Below are 21840 nucleotides of genomic sequence, written 5' to 3' on the forward strand. Positions count from 1 at the left end.
ACGCACGAGGACCCTGATGTTATCAAAGGGTGACCTCTAGATAGTAATATACCAAGGTTTCCTGAGTGCAGCAGTCTTCAAAATGTGATTGTTGATAAGGGGAGGGTAATGGTGCAAAATGCAAGTCTACATAGTCACTGGCGTGTTCAGTGGTGTTACATTTTTCCCAGTCAAATATGTGGATGTTGAGTCTTTGACAATTTGCTGGAACAGAAACTATCTTGGATTTAAAAACATCACAGGGTTAGCAATTGTTTAGAGTGTGATTAGTAATTAGAAGATGGGTCTTCATTATTTTTTATGCTACAATGTATTGGACAAAATCAAGAGAGACTTTACATTGTAGCAAGTAGCGTTTGGAATGGAATAAAGTTTCTTGTATTGTCAGCGTTGTTTAACTAAGGGAGCTATTTAGCTAAGGAGCTCAATTTAACAAAGCATGGTACCCAGGGGAAATCTAAGTGATCATAGTATTATGAAATGCTTCACCAGGACAGCGTACCTTTATGATTACTGGTGTGTCTAGCTATAGTCATTGGTTAACCATATTATGGATCTACAGCAGTAGATGAATTCATTGTGGAACATGCATGATGGGTGTGAATAACCTTTACTCCTCACATTATTGTCAGCTCCCACCAGATTCTAGGACTTTACCACTCACACACTAGGAATGCGTTATCCCTTATGTCCTGGGGATAAGGAGGATAAATTAGTTGGATAAATTAGTCGGATAAATAATGTGTCCTGTGTTTCTGTGCAGATTTCAGAATTCTGTTATCCAGTGTTTTGCAGTGTTTACAGTATTCTAGTATTCTTTCAATGAATTATTGTAGAAATTATTTAATCCTATTGATCTAAATAAATCTTATCAAGAATTGTTTGATAATTTCAGGTTAATACCTGTCCTCGTGAATGGGATGAAATATTCAGAAATAGATATTATTCTTCTTAAGGTGAGTTAAATTTTTGCTGTGAATATTATTTCTCTAAAGTGTAAATTGTAATTATGAAAATAATTTAGTGTACTAACAGCTAAAATATGTTACCTGAAACTAGTCGGGTAAGATGAAAGGGGAAAGAGTTAATGGGACTTGAGGTGCAACTTTTTCCACACAGAGAATGGTGTGTGTATATAAGGAACGAGCTGCCAGAGGAAGTGGTAGAAATGGGTACAATTCTGACATTTAAAAGTCACTTGGGCATAAGGATAGGAAAGATTTGGGGTGGATATAGACCAGGCACAATCAAGTGGGATGTGTTGGGCCGAATGGCAATTTCCGTGCTGGATACCTCTGTGACGCTATGGGATGATCTTGAGATTAAGTGAGTAAGTAACATCTGATATTTTTTGTTCAGGGTGATGTTGAAGAAGATGAAACTGTTCCGGACAATGAGCAAGATATTAAGCCTCGTTTTCATCGATCCCGAACTGTTGCGCAGCAGCATGATGAAGATGGAATTGGTGATGAAGAGGAGGAAGATGATGATCTTGATGATGACGATACAATTTCTGATTGGAATTTAAGTATGTATAAATGCAAATATATTTAATAATGTATTTTTCCATTCAGTATATCTCGTGAGTTATGATTTTATTCTTGTTTAAGTAAAATGTTTTCACGGTTTTAAAGACATTTTTTTGATATTTGGTTGCAGTGAGGATTATTGTAAACTTTATTTTAAGGCTTTTTCCAATTTTAAAAATTATTTTTAAAGTACCATAATATAGTTGAATAACTTGAACGCTTATCTTTATCCACCGAGCCAATGATCCCTTTCAAATGAATAAGGTCATTGTTCATGCACCAGTGTAGTGTATCTGTTTCCTCACCTCAGCTTGCTGATGCTCTCCCCTTGTTTTAATAATGTTTCTCGCAATGCGTAAGCAACTGCACTCCACCGCATTGTGGACTCCTGCATGTGATCAAGCATATGCAAAGTCTGAAATGAGCTGAGATGCAAAGCACTGAACACCAGGTATTTGCTATGGAATTGGTAATTGTAAATGAGATTTTGATTCGTCCATGGGGTATATTGAGAATCATTTTAGTTTATGTCAATTTACTGCAACTGTTAGTTTCTATAGAGGCATTATAATCTTGCAGGGTGAAATTGATGTGGTTCAAACCTTCTGCTGAGCTTATAGGATGGCAATGGTGACATGCTGGTATTTGGATATGAAGTTAGTTTTGTCTTTGACTGAAATATCATCTGCTGAGAAGCTAAATCAGGAACTTCTGTTGCAGATCATCGCTTAGGTAACTCTGATGTACCTGTTCAGGATTCTGGGAGGGATGGGGAAAAATGAATTCTTAATGAGCCTGTAAACATTTGGCGTGATAACACTCTCTGGATCAAAATGGTAAAACTGATTAAAAAAAGCTTGAAAGCCTTTGCCGAATCAACAGATGGTCGCTAATAATACCTTTCAAAATTCTCTAGATTTGGAAAAAGTTTTGTAAGATCAGGAAGTAGCAAATTTTATTTGAAAAGCGAGGGAGACGAGCAGAAAACTTCAAGCCGTTAGCTTAATGCATCCCAGGAAAAATGTTAGAAGCTGTTAATAAAGACTTTACAGCCATGCACTGTGAAAAATTCAAGTTTAATGGGGAAAATAAGAATGGAACTGATAAAATGGAATCTGAGTGTGCTATACTTTGATTTCCAGAAGGTAGTTGATAAAGTGTTGCATCAACTGCAAAATAAAACTCTGGTTAAATAAAAGCGTATGATGTAGGAGGGAAATGAGGAACACTAAGTTGTTTCTTTGTCTGATGAATTTAATATTGACTTTAAAGGGTTTAAATTTAAGAACATGATGTGACTGTGACATTAAAATAACATTACATATAACTTCTTATTCTTAAGGAAAATGTTCTGCCGCCGCGTTGGATGTACTGGCTAATGTATTCCGGGATGAATTGTTGCCACATATTTTGCCATTGCTCAAGGAGCTGCTGTTTCACCCAGACTGGGTGGTGAAGGAGTCTGGAATTCTGGTGCTTGGAGCTATTGCTGAAGGTTAGTGGGTCAATTGAATGCAGGAAACATTAAATGAACAAAGATTCTGCTTATAAACTGTAATAATTTATCTAAAGTGTAAGAAGGATCTGCAGGTGCTGGTTTTTCACCCAAGATAGACACAAAAAGCTGGAGTAACTCAGCGGGACAGGCGACATTGTGAGAAGGAATGGGTGACGTTTTGGGTCGAGACCCTTCTACAGACTCGATCATGTGTCGTATAACCTTGAATTTTGTTGCATAACTTTTGTGTTCAGTGGAAGTATACCTTTCTCAAATGTTATAAAGATGTAGATTTTTAACTATTATAGGCTCTCGATTTTTATGTGCATTTAATGCCTTAGTCTGGTGCTATTCCATGAATAGGCAAAATTAGTGAAAGAAGCACTTTGAAGGTTTGCAGTTTCAAGAGTTCAGTGAAAATTAAGCAAGGTTGCTTGCAGATGGTGAAAATCTGAAATAAAAATTGGAAACCATCAGCAGGTCAAGCAGCATCTTTGGAAAGAGAAATTGTTGAAGATTTGTGTTTAAAAGCCATAAACACCAGTCTGATGAAGCATCTTAATCAGAAGCTGCAACGTTTTCTTTCAAGATTTGATTCATTTATTATTTAGAACATTTCCTAGTTCACGAGCTCAGGGACTGAAATGCCAATTATTTTTAGTTGTTTGCGGTTGCTGTCTGACCTGAGTATTTCCTGTAATCTTCAATCTCGGCATCTGCCGCATTTTCCCTTTGGTTTAAAATAAGTCTGCATGGTTGGCACACCTTCTCTACTTTCACCACTACTATTTGCAAAAGTTCTATTTACAAAGTAGCCAAAATATATATTTAGGGAGCATTTAAATGAACAAAAGAATGGCTTGGTAGATATGTTTTTCCTTAAAACCTTTTAACTTGTTTTACAGGTTGTATGCAAGGAATGATACCTTACCTGCCAGAACTTATCCCTCATCTTATTCAGTGCCTCTCTGACAAGAAAGCTCTTGTGCGTTCTATTACATGTTGGACACTCAGCCGCTATGCACATTGGGTAGTAAGTCAACCCCCAGACACTTTTTTGAAGCCATTAATGACCGAACTGCTGAAACGCATCTTGGACAGCAATAAGAGAGTGCAAGAGGCTGCTTGCAGGTTTGTTAGTGAATAGTATTTTTCTACATCAAGCATATTATTAAATCTACATGTGGGTGTCTTTGAGAAAGTACCAGTGACCATTTAACAGTTATAAATAGCCTCGTGCTATTAAAAGTCAGCACTCTGTAAACTACTCGGGGGAAACTAGATAGGATGTCTGACATAGACAGTGATCGAAATATTGTCAAGTAATAGTTCTTCAAATTTTCAACTGATCTCGTTTCCACACCATGACTAACTTTTATATTCACTTAATCAACTAATGTTCTTTCTGGAAAGCTTGCAATGTTCAAATTGAAAGCAATGATACTACATGTGTGACATTTTCTTTCAATATACTAATTAGAAACTTAAGGGAATCTTTTCACAACTTAAGCAGAAACCTAGCTTTTTGAATTTGGAATTTTGCATCAGTTATTTGACAGTATGGCTTGTTTTATTCTGCATAAATTTACAGTGACAACAGCACAGAAATGGGTCCCTCGGCCAACCAAGATGCCCATCTAGTCCTTTTTGCCCCTGTTTGGCCTATATCCCTCTTGAACCATTCCTGTCCGTGTCCAAACTTCTTTTTAATGTTCCAATTATACCTGCGTCAACTGCTTCCTCCGGCAGCTCATTTCATTTACCCACCACCCTCTGTGGAAAGGTTGCCCCTCAGGTTCCTTTTAAATTTTGCCCTCTCACCTTAAACCCATGTCCTTAAGGTGTTGATACCCCTATTTTTTTGGAAAGGAATCTGCATTCACCCTATCTCTTCCCCTCATGATTTTATACACCTCAATAAGATCACCCCCAGCCTCCTGTGTTCCAAGGTCCAAGGAACAAATTCCTGCCAACTTTCTCCTTATAGCTCAAGTCCTGGCTATGTTCTTGCAAATGTTCTCTGCACTCTTTCCAACATATTGGCATCTTTCCAATAGTAGGATGACCAAAACTGAACACAATACTCCCAAGTGTGGTCTCATGTCTTGTACAACTATATCATGACGTCTCTTCTCAGTTCCCTGACTGCTGAAGGCCTGTGTGCCAAATTCCTGTTTTTTACTGAGACGGCACTTTTGGGGAAAATGCGAAAGTTTTTCCCTTTTACTTGTCCTCCTAGATTCCACTCTTCTCTAATAGACAATAGACAATAGGTGCAGGAGTAGGCCATTCAGCCCTTCGAGCCAGCACCGCCATTCAATGCGATCATGGCTGATCACTCAATCAGTACCCCGTTCCTGCCTTCTCCCCATACCCCCTCACTCCACTATCCTCAAGAGCTCTATCCAGCTCTCTCTTGAAAGCATCCAACGAACTGGCCTCCACTGCCTTCTGAGGCAGAGAATTCCACACCTTCACCACCCTCTGACTGAAAAAGTTCTTCCTCATCTCCGTTCTAAATGGCCTACCCCTTATTCTCAAACTGTGGCCCCTTGTTCTGGACTCCCCTAACATTGGGAACATGTTATCTGCCTCTAATGTGTCCAATCCCCTAATTATCTTATATGTTTCAATAAGATCCCCCCTCATCCTTCTAAATTCCAGTGTATACAAGCCCAATCGCTCCAGCCTTTCAACATACGACAGTCCCGCCATTCCGGGAATTAACCTAGTGAACCTACGCTGCACGCCCTCCATAGCAAGAATACTCCGCAGGGGCCTACCATTCTCTGGTTTGACTTCCCAAAATGCAACACCTCACACGTATCTGAATTAAATTCCATTAGCCTTTCCTTGACTCTTTGCTAGGACTCTTTGGGGCCCTCCTTAAATAGAGGCATACATTGGCCACTCTCTAGCCTTCTTAGCACTTCGCCCATGTCCATGAGATTAATGTATATCTCAGGAGAAATTGTATATCTCTTACAATTTATTTTGCTTTCCACAATGTCCTTGGTTGTATCTGATCAGGCCCGAGAGATTTATCTACCTTTATGCATCCTATGCATCCTGCACCTCATCTACTGAAATAAGGACTGTCCTCGAGACAGCTCCATTTGCTTTCCCAAGTTCTCTAGTCTTCCCATCTTTCTCTGTGATAAAAAATAGTGAAGAAATATTTATTGATGACCTTGCCAAACTCCTGTGGCTCCACACACATAGTTGATTACTTTGGTTTCTGAGAGCCCCTATTCTCTCTATAGTTACCCTTTTTCCCTTGATATACATAAGATCTTTTAGATTCTCCTTAATCTTATCTGCCAGAGTTATCTCACGTCCCCTTTATGCCATACTGATTTCCTTAAGTATGCTCCTCGCTTCCTTGTTTATTATATTTTATCTACTTATTGTGTTTACAGGCCTGTTTTGTTCTTTTTCATTTGTGCCAAAGTCAAACATTCAAACATTCTTTTAATTAATTATTTTAAAGACTACTAATTGCTTTTCCCTTCCCTCTGTAACAGGAACATGCAAATCTTGAACTCTCACTTAAAAGCATCCCATTTTCTGGACATCCTATTGCTTGCAAACATCCCATTGCCTCCACTCAACTTTTGGAAGCTCCTGTCTAATTCTGTCCAAAACTTTGGCAGTTGGCCACGGCTTTGCTCATTTGCTTGAAAGCAGAATGTGCCAACTGTAACCATTGTTCTAAATGGCATTTGGCATAGTTGAGATTCCTACAAAGGTGCTACTGGTTGCCTGCAAGTCAGTGAATCTGAATTTTCTTGTAGATACCACAGGACATGAGGTTTAATTCTTCATTGTGCTGAGCCCCTACTCTCAGTGCACCCTGACAACCTTTGATTGGAAGTGAAGCTGGGGGCAGCACTTCAAATCTCATTAAAGAACATGGCATGTCTTAGATCATAAACAAGCCCTTTGATCTACGACGTCCGTGCTGAACATGTAGCCAAGTTACATGTCCTCTCCTCTGCCTGCATACGATCCATATCCCTCCATGCCCTGTATATCTATTGGCCTATCTAAAAGCCACTTAAATGCCACACTTGTATTTGCCTCAACCACTACCTCTTGCAGCGCTTTCTTTAAGATTTGCCCCTCTCACCTTAAATCTGTGCCCTCTACTCTTTGACATTTCATTGACAAAGCTAGAAGCTTATTAAAAAGTTTATATATTAGATGCTTGGAGACATTTAAAAACTTATATTTGTATTTTTTTTAAATCAAAATAATAAAAACATTACATTGCTAAGAAATTGTTCAAAGGATTAAAATAAACATCAGTGAAAATTCATTGGCTGCTTTCCTCTAAATGGTCAGGTGTGAATCCCAATGCAAATAACTGATTCTCTACCAGGTCTGGCTGGGAGATGATTTCAGGCCTACTGTTGGACACCACGTGAAGTCCAGCGGCTAGTATTTGTTTTTCAGACTTGGAAGTTAGGTCCTTGAAAGTATTCAAGTAGGTCCTTGCACAGCCAGCATGATTTGGCCCTGTATCTCTATTGATGAGAAATACTGATTGTAGATTAATTTGGAAACTTTTAAAGCTGTGGAAGGATTGCGCTGAATCTCACCAACAGATGAGTATGTGAATACCAATAGCCTTCATTGTCATCAAACCTCAATTCATCGCAATTTGTTTTGTGGAAATGGCTGGTGATGCTAGCAGTACGAAGAAAATGTTGAAAGTATTGTTCAATTCTGAGGCAAGACAGCCTTATATGAACTTAGGGTGGCACAGCAGTAGAGTTGCTGTCTTACAGTGCTTACAGCGCCTGAGACCCGGGTTCAATCCTGATTATGGGTGCTGTCTACGGAGTTTCTACATTCTCGTGACCGCGTGGGTTTTTTCCGAGATCATCGGTTTCCTCCCATACTCCAAAGGCGTACAGGTCTGTAGGTTAATTGGCTTGGTATCAATGTAAAATTGCCCCTAGTGTGTGTAGGATAGTGTTAATGTGCGGGAATCACTAGTTGGTGCAGACTCGGTGGGCTGATGGGCCTGTTTCCACGCTGTATCTATAAACTAAACTAAACTTGCAAAGTAGACAGTTGGTATGTGCCTGGTTACTTTTTCAAAAGTTTATGCAGTATCTGCTTTTTCTTTTAAGATTCAGATAATCCTTGGACAATTTAATTTCTCAATTTTTTGGGGGGCTTATAATTACATTGATACAGCAGGAGATCATTCTGCCCATTAGGTCCGTGCTGGCTTCCAAACGAGCAATCCCATCAGTTGCATTTCCCTGCGCCCTGCAATATTTCTCGCATATATCTATCAGCCTCTTTAGATTATTTATCATCAAGTTTGTGCAGTAGAACTCCAATATTCTGCTATCAAATCATTTGGAAAGCCTGAGGGTTCAGCATTTGGCTTGTTCAGGCCATTACATCAAACACTTTCTCTGAACACGAGTACTTTGCTTTATGCACTCTCTTTAAATTCATATAGTTCTGTTTCCTCACTCTTTAACACACTATGATGCTGTTTCCCGAATTCCCTTTCAATTTACCAGGTTCACTAAAATTTATTACACTGTATAGTGTCTTGAAAAATGAATTAATTGTGTGTTAAGGTATTAATAGAATAATAACATCCAGTAGTTCATAAATCTGTCATTCCAGCAGAGGCCTAAATGTTCAGTGTTAGTAGTTTTACTGGAATTTCCAGTAACCATTAACCTAGTTTGTGTGTTTACTCTGACTGTGTCAGCTTTCTTCTGGTGTTCCAGTTTCCTTCCATATCTTTGTCACAAAGTAAGCACATAAACTGGGCAAAGACGGTACCTGAGACTGGGATTGAACCTGCTTGGCCAGAACTATGAGGCAGTGACACTAATTCTGTACCACGATATGATAGAACTTTATTTATCCCAGGAGGGAAATTGATCTGCCAACAGTCATAAAACTCAAAATACATGAAACATGAAATTAAAGTGACGAGTGGAAAGGATTGGGGATGTGCAAAGATTGGAGGGGGAGCCAGTTTACCTCACAACAGAAGGGGGAGGGGTTGTGCAGTTTGATGGTCACAGGGAAGAAGGATCTCCATTTCAAATTAAAGTGAGACATGATATAACCCTCACAAAGCCAAATTATCTAATCACCTAATTAGTGCATTTTCTTCCAGATCCTATCCCTTAAGAATCCTCTCCTGTAGCTTTCCTACCACTGATGTTAGGCTCACCAGTCCTCTGCTACCTAGCCAGTGTCTAAAGAGAGCGCAAAGATCATCATCAAGGCCCCAGCTGTCTCCTCCCCTGTCTCACTCAATCACCTGGAAAAGATCACATCAGGACTGGGGGACATCCATTATTTTGATGTGAATCTTGTACTTTGATGCAGCACAAGTAAACTGGGGGGGAAAATAGTTGGTTAGAATAGTTAGAAAATATCTGAATTATTTGAAGTAAATAATTTGTCAAGAATGTAAGCAAATAATGCAACCATATTTTGCTTTCCAGCGCTTTTGCTACCCTAGAGGAAGAGGCTTGCACGGAGTTGGTGCCGTACCTTGGTTATATACTTGATACACTTGTTTTTGCTTTTAATAAATATCAGCACAAGAATCTACTAATTCTCTATGATGCTATTGGAACACTTGCTGACTCAGTTGGGCACCATTTAAATAAACAGGTAAGAGAACTACTGAAACATTATCAATTATCTTGAATCATTAGGACTAAAAGGTCAACAAATCCAAAAATAGTCCATCTGCAATTAAGTGGTTATTCTGAGTGGTCGTTTAAGTTGGACCTATATGGAATGGTGCTTATGAAAATGAGATAACCTTGATGAATCATTCAAGATTCTGAGGGGCGCTTGCCAAGATGTATGCTGAGAGGACTTTTTCCTTTATTTGGTGGGGATAGGGGTGGGTGTAGATACAGCGGAATAGTTTCAGGATAAAATTGTGCTTAGATTTTATTCAGATTATTAATCTTTGAAATTCTCTACCCCATTAAACTGGAGGCTGAGTCATTTGAAATGATAACACCCAGGAGCAGAATTAGGCCATTCAGCAAATTGCATCTACTCTGCCATTCAATCATGGCTGACCTATTTTTCTTTCTCATACCCATAACACCCTTGCTAATCAAGAATCTTTTATCAATCAATGCATAAAAAATACCCAATTACGGCCTACACAGCTCTCGATGACAATGAATTCCACAGATTTGCCACCCTCTGGCTAAAGAAATTCCTCCTCATCTCTATTCTGAAGGAACAAAGCGAATTTACAGAAAACTCCGCGTTAAGTGTCGAATAGGTCAGGAGGACACATTATTGGCAACAATGCTGAATACAAGATTCAACTGTCAGCTCCTTATTCCAAGGCTGTGCCCTCTGTTTCTAGACTCTCCCATTACTGGAAACATCCTTTCCACATCCCTCTATCTAGGCTTTTCATTATCCAGTAGGTGTCAATGAGATCCCCTCTCATCCTTCTAAACTCCAGCGAGGATAGGCTCAGAGTCTTCAAATCCTCCTGATACATTAATCCAATCATCCCCGGGATCATTCTCATAAACCTCCTTTGGACCCTTTCCAAAGCCAGCACATCCTTCCTTAGAAAACGGGATCCAAAACTGCTCACAATATTCCAAATGTGGCCGTACCAGCACCTTATAAGCCTCAGCATTACATCCTTGCTCTTATATTCTAGTTTCCTTGAAATGAATGCTAGCATTGCATTTGACTTCTTTACCACCAACTAAACCTGCAAATTAATCTTTTGGGAATCCTGTACCACCACTACAAATCCCTTTGTACCTCCGATTTCTGAATCCTCTCCCCAACTAGAAAATAGTCTTTGTCTTTATGACTATACATTTTGCTATGCTGTATTCCGTTTGCCACTTCTTTGCCCACTCTCCCAACCCATCCAAGTTCTTCTGCAGCTTCCCTTCCTCCTCAACACTACCTGCCCCTCCACCTATCTTTGAATCATCTGCAAACTTGGCCATAAAGCTATCATATTCCCTCAAAAGCTTTACACTGAACCTCGATTAACGTGACAATAAACTAAACTGAACTCATCCAGATCATTAACATATAACATCAAAAGTAGCAGACCCAACACTGACTACTGCAAGCACGAAAGATTGTTATGATTCTATTTTGGGTCAAATTTTCTGTCATAGCTTTTATTCACCACTAATAATAGGTATTTATTTCACAATGCTGGAGTATCTCAGGAGAGAAGGAATGGGTGACGTTTCAGGTCGAGACCCTTCTTCAGAGTGATCAGCGGTATAGATTTGCTCTGCAATGCTGCAGGCATTTCCTGCCATGTGGGAACTCTGTTCACGGTCTCGTTTCTGACTTGCAAATTGTTCAGGTTACGAACAACTCACAGAAACTGAACCCCAACGTAACAAGTTCATGTAACCTGCTGTCGACCTGTAATTCATTAGAGCAGTAAAATTTCCCTTCTCTTCCTCACAAGGAGTATATTCAGATGTTGATGCCTCCACTCATTCAGAAATGGAACATGTTGAAGGATGAAGATAAAGATCTTTTCCCCTTACTTGAGGTAATGCATTTTCAAACTTTAAATCTTTGTATTTGAGCTGGATTTTATTAGAATTGGCATGGAAAAAAAGCTCTTAGGTTTACCTGAATTGTATCCTATGTTATTGTTAGTCATTTGGTGTTACATCTACAATAGTAATCCCTTACTCTTGTTCTTACAACGATGCTGTTGATTTATAAAATGTTTTTCTCTTGTCGTCTCCCTTCCACTTCACCTTATTACACTTATAGAGTCATAGAGACAAACACCACCCTTCATCTCAACTTGTCTATGCCCAACTAAGATACCGACTAATCTCAACTTGTTGCTTTATCCATGTTTGGCTCATATCCCTCCAAACCTTTCCTATCCACGTACCTCTCCAATTTTTTTAATAAATATTATTATAGCTATCTAGACTACTTCCTATAGCACAGTGTTTTTCCCAAGGGGGAGGAAACATATATCCACCTCCCTCTCAATGGAAAAAGTTGCCCTCAGATTTTTATTAAATAATTTCCCTTCTCGTTTTAAACCTATCCCCTCCCTGTTCCCTCCCCTCTGGGGAAAAACACTGTGCATTCACCCCATCTATTCCCCTCATTTTATACATCTCCATAAGTTCACTCCTTGGTCTCCTGCCCTCCAAGAAATAAAGTCCTCGCCTGCCCATCCTCTTCCTAAAGCAACATCCAGGACACAAGGGCTCTTTTTAACTTAATGGAATCTTTCCTATAGCATGGTGATCAAAACTGAACAGAATACTCCCAAATGCGGCATATCTAACGTCTTGTACAACTGTAACCTAACGTTCCAACTTCTACACTTAATTCCCTGACCGATGAATGACAACTTGCCAAAAACCACATTCACCACCCTGTCTACCTGCGACGCCACTGAAACCCTCTACTTTACAACACTCTCCTGGTCCCTACCATTCACTGTAAAGATCCTGCCTGAGTTTGACATTCCATATTACAACCCCTCACACCTGAATCAAAATTTATTAGCCATTCCCCAACCCACTTGCCTAGCTGATGAAGATCCTGCTGTTATTATTGATAATTATCTAAATACCTACAATGCCACTTATTTTAATACATTTGCAAATAATTTACAATACTTGTCATTACACATTATTATCAAATACAACTATATGATGCAACTTGTAGCTTTTCCCTTTCTATTGGCATTGCAATTAATAACAATTCAGAAAATCCTCTGCTCCCTGTATTTGTCTTGCTTTATTGTGCATTTATTGATTTATTTATTTTAATGTTTATTGAATCAGTAATGTCTATCTCTATTTTCCCCATCTATATTTTTCTTAAACTTAGTTTAGTTTCTTTGTAATTTTGCTGCATGCTTGGTTCTGTTTATTATTCTAATTGTACTATGAAGTAGGAAGCAGTTTGCCCTCACAAAATTAACCAATCATTGCCATTACTCCCAAAGTGGGATGCTGTATGACATTCCACCTCCAATGAGGCAAGATTATTTCTAATTTGTTTAAATTATTGTTCATTGACGTCTAGTTTCTTCAGATCATTGGAGAGCGAAAACGGGTAATTATAGACCAGTTAGTCTGACATCAGTCTGGAGTCAATTATAAAAGACGAAATTGCTGAGCATTTGGATAGCAGTAACAGGATCATTCCGAGTCATCATGGATTTACGAAGGGGAAATCATGCTTGACAAATCTACTGGAATTTTTTGAGGATGTAACTAGGAAAATTGACAGGGGAGAGTCAGTGGATGTGGTGTACCTCGACTTTCAGAAAGCCTTCGACAAGGTCCCACATAGGAGATTAGTGGGCAAAATTAGAGCACATGGTATTGGGGGTAGGGTACTGACATGGATAGAAAATTGGTTGACAGACAGAAAGCAAAGAGTGGGGATAAATGGGTCCCTTTCGGAATGGCAGGTAGTGACCAGTGGGGTACCGCAAGGTTCGGTGCTGGGACCCCAGCTATTTACGATATACATTAATGACTTGGATGAAGGGATTAAAAGTACCATTAGCAAATTTGCAGATGATACTAAGCTGGGGGGTAGTGTGAATTGTGAGGAAGATGCAATAAGGCTGCAGGGTGACTTGGACAGGTTGTGTGAGTGGGCGGATACATGGCAGATGCAGTTTAATGTAGATAAGTGTGAGGTTATTCACTTTGGAAGTAAGAATAGAAAGGCAGATTATTATCTGAATGGTGTCAAGTTAGGAAGAGGGGATGTTCAACAAGATCTGGGTGTCCTAGTGCATCAGTCACTGAAAGGAAGCATGCAGGTACAGCAGGCAGTGAAGAAAGCCAATGGAATGTTGGCCTTCATAACAAGAGGAGTTGAGTATAGGAGCAAAGAGGTCCTTCTACAGTTGTACCGGGCCCTGGTGAGACCGCACCTGGAGTACTGTGTGCAGTTTTGGTCTCCAAATTTGAGGAAGGATATTCTTGCTATTGAGGGCGTGCAGCGTAGGTTCACTAGGTTAATTCCCGGAATGGCGGGACTGTCGTATGTTGAAAGGCTGGAGCAATTAGGCTTGTATACACTGGAATTTAGAAGGATGAGGGGGGGGTCTTATTGAAACATATAAGATAATTAGGGGATTGGACACATTAGAGGCAGGAAACATGTTCCCAATGTTGGGGGAGTCCAGAACAAGGGGCCACAGTTTAAGAATAAGGGGTAGGCCATTTAGAACGGAGATGAGGAAGAACTTTTTCAGTCAGAGAGTGGTGAAGGTGTGGAATTCTCTGCCTCAGAAGGCAGTGGAGGCCAGTTCGTTGGATGCTTTCAAGAGAGAGCTGGATAGAGCTCTTAAGGATAGCGGAGTGAGGGGGTATGGGGAGAAGGCAGGAACGGGGTACTGATTGAGTGTGATCAGCCATGATCGCATTGAATGGCGGTGCTGGCTCGAAGGGCTGAATGGCCTACTCCTGCACCTATTGTCTATTGTAAACAATTAATTTCTTTACTATAATGAACAAACTTTGAATAACTAATTGCTTAATTTTAAATCCTTTCTACTTTTTCAATTATTCTGTTATCCTCACTTCCACACTTATTTATTTTTTAACATTCGTGCTTTGGTACTGTTTCAAACCAATCACAAATCGTTTTCTGTAGGCCAAATTTATCTGGCATCACAAATACGTCAACTAATAGTCGAGAATTCATTTCACTATTCCTGGATTCAGCTGCTGCTTTCACTCGGCACCTACTATTGTGCCATTAGATTATTCAATTTCTGGCTTGCGTATTAAGATTTATATCATCTCCCCCTACTGGTAATTATGATTTTACATTTTGTTTCAATCATGCTCCCATTTTATCCTAAAATATCTGCCTCTTGCAATTAAATTTTGATTTCCATATCCCATGCTTTCTCCATGCAATTTATGTCAATCCTTAATGTCATTTTGTACAATTTTCAAGAAGAGCATTGTTTATAACATATTGTCTTTAATAGTTCTAGTCCCTTGGAATAACTTTTGTGAGTCCTTTTGTATGCTACTTCCATCTGTAGTAATTGATAACAAGAAAATTGGCTTTCAGTAATTTTTCTCTGGTTCTAATCTCAGTAAGGCTCAGGCCATTTAAAACTGAGGTGAGAAGGAACTTTTTCACCCAGAGAGTTGTGAATTTGTGGAATTCTCTGCCACAGAGGGCAGTGGAGGCCAGATCACTGGATGAATTTAAGAGAGAGTTAGATAGAGCTCTGGGGGCTCGTGGAATCAAGGGATATGGGGAGAAGGCAGGCACGGGTGGCTGATTGTGGATGATCAGCCATGATCACAATGAATGGCGGTGCTGGCTTGAAGGGCTGAATGGCTGCCTCCTGCACCTATTTTCTATGTTTCTGTGTTTCTATAATCTATCTAAAGAGCCATCAACCTTTTAAAACAACCTGGTGATCTTTAAGATCAAGTCACTGGGTCCCCGAATGAATAACAGGAATTTTGCTTCAGCTTTTCAGGGCCAGCTTCTGTTTCTCTTTCAGATAAAATGAAATGTCTTTCTTTTAATTTTCTTTGCGTTGCTTTCTGTTCAGACTGCAAATACATTTTTATATTATGTTATTATGTTATATTTTGCATTGCAATACCTAATTTTCAAGTTTCATCTTTGAATGCTAAACAATTGTTTCACTGCTTTTATTGTCTAGTCAAGACTTCTATTTAACAAAACTATTATGGCATGGCGCCTCTTAAGAGCTAAGTGCTGTAGATGGTGGAAATCTGTAGATGAACAGAAAATGCTGGGAAGGAGAGGGTCAGGCATCATCTCCGGAGTGAGGAGCAGTTAATGTTCCAGGTCAATGACCTTTTATCAAAATTGGCATAGTTTGTCCTGTTACTTGTTTGATGATGATAAGTAATTTCCTTCAGCTAAATATTTGAAAGATCAAAACAATTGTCTTCAAACCCCACCAAATGTCAGCTATGCCTTCTCCCCAGAGATGCTGCCTGTTACTCCAGCTTTTTGTGTCTATTTTGATATCTGCTCTCATTTGCCGTTTTGGCCAGCTTCTAATTTTTCTTACTACTTGTGCGTTGTTAATTTCTTTTTATCTATCATTGTCAGCTATTTTCTTCAGATGTGTATGCTTTATACTCAAAAATGTCAATGCTTCAATGGTTCTCTATTGTCACAAGTACCTTGGTACAGTGAAATTGTCTTTTTGCATACAATTCAGTAATATCTCACTACATGCAAACTCAATCATACCCAAGTATCAGAGTATTAAGACTAGTAGATTACTCTGAGACAGTATATGATTAAGGCACCATCTTGTATCCTCCATCCTTGCCTCATCATTACCTAATCCTCTCCCACTTTATCTCTTGTTATAAGTCATTCCTAAAATCTCCTTGTTAATCTGTGCTTGTTTACCTGATATCCTTTATTATACAGTGTAAATTTTGTTGGAAGATTAATGGCCATCTCTTGGGATATTTTGTACAGTTAGCGGCATGATATGGTGTAATAAGCAATCACGCCTATCATTTAGTGCTATGTTTCCCTTTTACTCGTTTGTTCTTTCTATGTTATTGATAAGCCATTTAACGTGCTCTTTGTAAGCATTACCATTTAAAAAAAAATATATATATATTTTACTTATTGTTATATTTTGACTGAATAAGCATGCGTAAAGTGTAGAACTGTAATTTGGAATTCTCTGTATTAATGGGGCAAATGTCCATCTGATGTGGATGTTCTAGGCTGCCAATGTCTAAATTCAAAATACTTTTCTACACTCGTCTACCAGATATTATGCTCAGGAAATAGATTTTGAGCTTTAGGCTAATTAACTTTTTCAAATAATATCAGGTGGGTTAATTGGTGTTTTGGGAGACTAATTTGCACTTTATAAATCCGTCTGAAATAAATGGGTAATGATTATTAAATATATGCCTGGATTGAAATTTGATGTTTAGATTTGTGGATCCAATATAAAAAAATAGCATTGTCTAATTTAATTAATACCATGCAATGTTAAAACCAAACAAGTGACTTCCAGAGATAACGCCTCCCCACCCTGCCTCCCGCTCTTCCCACCAATCCCCTATACAATCTTGAATCAGCAATTCCAGCTTGCTTTGAAACACTTTTCCAACGTTTATTATTTTCAATATTATTTGGTAGAGAATAATTTAATTATATTATTTCAAATGTTTACCTATCCACTAATACCATTGGATTTTATTGTATTATAACATCTACTTTTCCATGATATAATCTACCAAAAATGGCATGATTTTAAATCTGTTTTATATTTCAGTGCCTATCTTCTGTTGCCACTGCCTTGCAGACTGGCTTTTTTCCATACTGTGAACCAGTATACCAGCGTTGTGTAAACTTGGTGCAAAAGACACTTTCACAAGTTATGGTAAGCAAGTTGGTGCTATTTATTCTCGGGTGCAGTTGTCATGGGATATTGCACATTTGTTTCATTCAATATATTCTTCAGGATAAAGTTAAGATAAACTTATTCACCCAGGTAGTCGTTAGCGTATTGATTTTGCTGTTATAGGGAATCATTGAAGTATGTCTTCATTTAAGGGGAAACTAAATCACAAAGGAAACGACCAAATGGGATTTGATGAAAGTTGTGAAATATTAGCAACAAAACAGGAAGTAGCAGGAAAACACACATAGCAAATGTAAAATTTATTTTGTCAGATTGATTGACATTCCATAAATTATTAGCAAAATGTTATTGTAGTAAGACGCATTTACAGTTCTAACATTAGTGGTTTTAATTTGCTTTAGGGGAATCTTTTTTCCTTGTTGAATTTGAGCAATGTTAATTGAAGTCCATAGAGCAACAAACTGGAAGTGGGATGATTTCGGACAAGTTTAATTCGTACCACCATATGGATTCTATTTAGCATTATCAGGCAAACAAAACCAGTGTTATTGTGACGCAAATGATATTGCAGCCTTGTTCTGTACTTTTGTCATTGGTTCTGTCTTGCAGTTGCATGGTTCTCAACCTGACCAGTGTGAAGCTCCAGACAAAGATTTTATGATCGTGGCACTTGATTTACTAAGTGGCCTGGCTGAAGGTCTTGGAGGAAGCATTGAACAACTAGTAGCACAGAGCAATATTTTATCATTAATGTATCAGTGTATGCAGGTTAGTAGGCATTTAATTACAACAGAGCTATTTGTAACACACAGAGAGAAACTGAAACATAGATTTTCTTTGTAAATTGCAGGATAAAATGCCCGAGGTGCGACAGAGTTCATTTGCTTTGTTGGGCGATTTAACAAAAGCTTGTTTTCAGCATGTGAAACCTTGCATTGGTATGTAATATCTTCAATTGTATATCTGTTACACTGTTTAATAATATTAAGTTTGCAGTTGGAAAACAATTATATTAGTGATTATATATTGCCTTTATTTAAAATTAGTGATGTTTTGATTTTAACTTTTTGCAGCTGACTTCATGCCGGTTCTCGGAACTAATTTGAACCCAGAGTTTATTTCAGTGTGTAATAATGCCACGTGGGCAATTGGAGAGATCTCCATTCAGATGGGTTAGTATTTGATATCTATATATATATATATTTATCTCGAACTATGGATATGGTAAGAAATACGCATGTAGAATTGAAGTTGAGAAGTTTTTCAATCTTTCTGCGATGACTCTTGGGCAGCGGAGCCTAAACTTAATCTTCATGTTCTTTCCACTTATTTTTAATTGTGCATTTTGCTCTGTTTATTTTTTTTGTTCATTTTCATGAGCAAATACTATTGCATCTTTTAATAGCTGTGGCAAAACAGTATACAATGGCCATGTTGCCCTTGTGTGAATGTATGTTACCCTAAAAAAAAACAGGAATGCCAGAATCATTTCATAGATTAGGTCTGTTACTTCCTCCGTTAGGACCTGCTGAATACTTCTGGCGTTATCTGTCTTTCAGGTTTTTGTTTTGCTTTATTTAAATTTCTCTCAATTTCTTTGCTCTGTCATTAATTTAGAAAGGATGCAGCAAAGAATCACTTGGATGTTACTTAGACTTACGAGCTTGAATTATAGGGAGAGGCTGGGATTTTATTGTGTGGAGTTCAAGAAGCTGAGGGGTGACCTTGTTAAAGTACGCAACTTCATGAGGGGCATGGATAATGTAAATGCTTACAGTCTGTTTCCCATGATAGAAGATTCTAACTAGAGGGTGTAGACTTGAGGCAAATTTTAACTCTGAAGGTAGACCATATCTGGAATGCCCTGCCAGAGAAACCTATAGAAGCCGATATAATTATAATCTTCAAAATATATTTGGACAGATGGGAAGAATTTTGAAGGAAGGGTTTTGTGGGATATAGGCCAAATATGGGTAAATGGAACTAGCCCATAATGGCAACTTGGTTAGCAAGAACAAGTGGGCTGATGGGCCTATCTTCATGCCTTATGACTGCTGTTTCTCTCTTTTAAGATGTTGGCTTTGATTATTTGATAACAAATATTTTTTGTTTCATTAAATAATTAAACGCTTCATTTTCAGGGGGGGAGGGGGAGAAGAGTCTATTAAAACTTAATTAGCTCTCTAAACTTATCACTGTTTCCAAATGTTTCTCATCAATATGATTATCTGATGGAATCTGCTAGATACAAAAGCGCAATGGTCATTGCATTGGCTAATAATTCCAATACTTAACCTAATTCAATGAGTGGTCTTGGGAGAAACTTCCACCCATCTGATTGATTTTTGGAACCACTCTAGCACAATGGTTTCCTGATGAACACAAGGATGCAAAAGCAAATGTTTGCAATCTCCCATCTCTCAGTTGCTGAATCAGTATTCTGCAATATTTGCAACAATTCTGCAACACTACTTGGAAGAACCACTTGTAAGTGCTCAGAATTGTGGACAAAACGTCACTGGCGGCAAACCACTGATGTTTTCTTGGTCATTATGGACAGAGCTGCCAGACTGGGCTCTTTATAAATTGTGTAACAAGGTGAGAGATGCGGTTATTTTGTCATTTTACAGACCAGTTAGCCTGACTTCGGTGGTGGGAAAGATGCTGGAGTCAATTATTAAAGAGGTAATAACGGTGCGTTTGGATAGCAGTAAAAGGATAAGTCCAAGTCAGCATGGATTTACGAAGGGGAAATCATTCTTGACTAATCTTTTGGAATTTTTTGAGGAAGTGACAAGTAAAATGGATGAAGGGGAGCCAGTGGATGTAGTGTATCTAGACTTTCAGAAAGCCTTTGATAAAGTCCCGCACGGGAGATTGGTGACTAAAATTAGAGCACATGGTATTGGGGGTAGGGTGTTGACATGGATAGAAAATTGGTTGGCAGACAGGAAGCAAAGAGTAGGAGTAAACGGGTCCTTTTCAGAATGGCAGGCAGTGGCGAGTGGAGTGCCGCAAGGCTCGGTGTTGGGGCTGCAACTGTTTACCATATATATTAATGATTTGTAAGAGGGAATTAGAAGCAACACTAGCAAGTTTGCAGATGACACAAAGCTGGGTGGCAGTGTAAACTGAAGAGAACGTTAGGAGGTTGCAGGGTGACCTGGACAGGTTGAGTGAGTGGGCAGATGCGTGGCAGATGCGTGGCAGATGCAGTATAATATAGATAAATGTGAGGTTATCCACTTTGGCGGCAGAAACAAGGAGGCAGATTATTATCTCAATGGGGTTAGGTAAGGGGGAGGTGCAGCGAGACCTGGGTGTCCGTGTACACCAGTCACTGAAAGTTGGCGTGCAGGTACAGCAGGCAGTGAAGAAAGCCGATGGAATGTTGGCCTTCATAACAAGAGGATTTCAGTATAGGAGTAAAGAGGTTCTTCTGCAGTCGTATAGGGCCCTGGTAAGACCACATCTGGAGTATTGTATACAGTTTTGGTCTCCTAATTTGAGGAAGGACATCCTTGTAATTGAGGCAGTGCAGCGTAGGTTCACGAGATTGTTCCCTGGGATGGCGGGACTGACATATGAGGAAAGATAGAAAAGACAAGGCTTGTATTCACTGGAGTTTAGAAGGATGAGAGGGGATCTTATAGAAACATATAAAATTATAAAAGGACTGGACAAGCTAGATGCAGGAAAAATGTTCCCAATGTTGGGCGAGTTCAGAACCAGGGGCCACAGTCTTAGAATAAAGGGGAGGCCATTTAAAACTGAGGTGAAAAAAACATTTTCACCCAGAGAGTTCTGGAATTCTCTGCCACAGAGGGCAGTGGAAGCCAAATCACTGGATGGATTTAAGAGAGAGTTAGATAGAGCTCTGGGGGGTAGTGGAATCAAGGGATATGGGGAGAAGGCAGGCACGGGTTATTGTTTGGGGACGATCAGCCATGATCACAATGAATGGCAGTGCTGGCTCGAAGGGCCGAATGGCCTCCTCCTGCACCTATTTTCTATGTTTCTATGTCATTCCTATTCTACCTGTTACTATGATCTGCCAATCACGTTTGCCACATGGTCTATATAAAAAGCACAGAATTATCATGGAAACCATGTCCTTTGTTTAATCTCTGTCCATTATTTAGTCACATAACATGATAGATAATTATCCCTGGTTATACGAAAGAGAGCGTCATCCAACATTTCTTTAATGAGGCAGCGACCCGGTTCAATTGCAAAACTGCATACCAAAAGGGATAAACTTGCTGCTGACACAACTCATTTATTAGAGCAGTGTATTGCAGCCAAGTATCATCTGATTGATGGAAGTTTAGTGATCAACAAATGAGAGAAGAGATTTGACAAGATTTCCTTTCCTCAGCAGTAAAAAGCCCTTATGAATG

At 39.0% G+C, this 21840-nt stretch overlaps 1 protein-coding gene across 4 annotated transcripts in view; it reads left to right on the forward strand.

Moving 5' to 3' along the window:
• The window catches only part of tnpo1 (transportin 1), an 81920-nt gene that overhangs the window by 42721 nt on the left and 17359 nt on the right, over window positions 1–21840 (forward strand). For all 4 annotated transcript variants that reach the window (XR_013547099.1, XM_078396600.1, XM_078396601.1 and 1 more), the window contains exons 10-19: window positions 896–956; window positions 1360–1528; window positions 2872–3024; window positions 3933–4158; window positions 9519–9690; window positions 11504–11590; window positions 17351–17458; window positions 18050–18208; window positions 18291–18378; window positions 18514–18612. Coding sequence is in view for 3 of the 4 variants with exons in the window: in XM_078396600.1 (XP_078252726.1) it covers window positions 896–956; window positions 1360–1528; window positions 2872–3024; window positions 3933–4158; window positions 9519–9690; window positions 11504–11590; window positions 17351–17458; window positions 18050–18208; window positions 18291–18378; window positions 18514–18612 (1322 nt within the window). In the remaining variant the exon portion in view is untranslated. The remainder of the gene's footprint in view (window positions 1–895; window positions 957–1359; window positions 1529–2871; window positions 3025–3932; window positions 4159–9518; window positions 9691–11503; window positions 11591–17350; window positions 17459–18049; window positions 18209–18290; window positions 18379–18513; window positions 18613–21840) is intronic.

This window comes from Rhinoraja longicauda, chromosome 3, assembly GCF_053455715.1.
Source record: "Rhinoraja longicauda isolate Sanriku21f chromosome 3, sRhiLon1.1, whole genome shotgun sequence".
NCBI classification, from domain to species: Eukaryota; Metazoa; Chordata; class Chondrichthyes; order Rajiformes; family Arhynchobatidae; genus Rhinoraja; species Rhinoraja longicauda.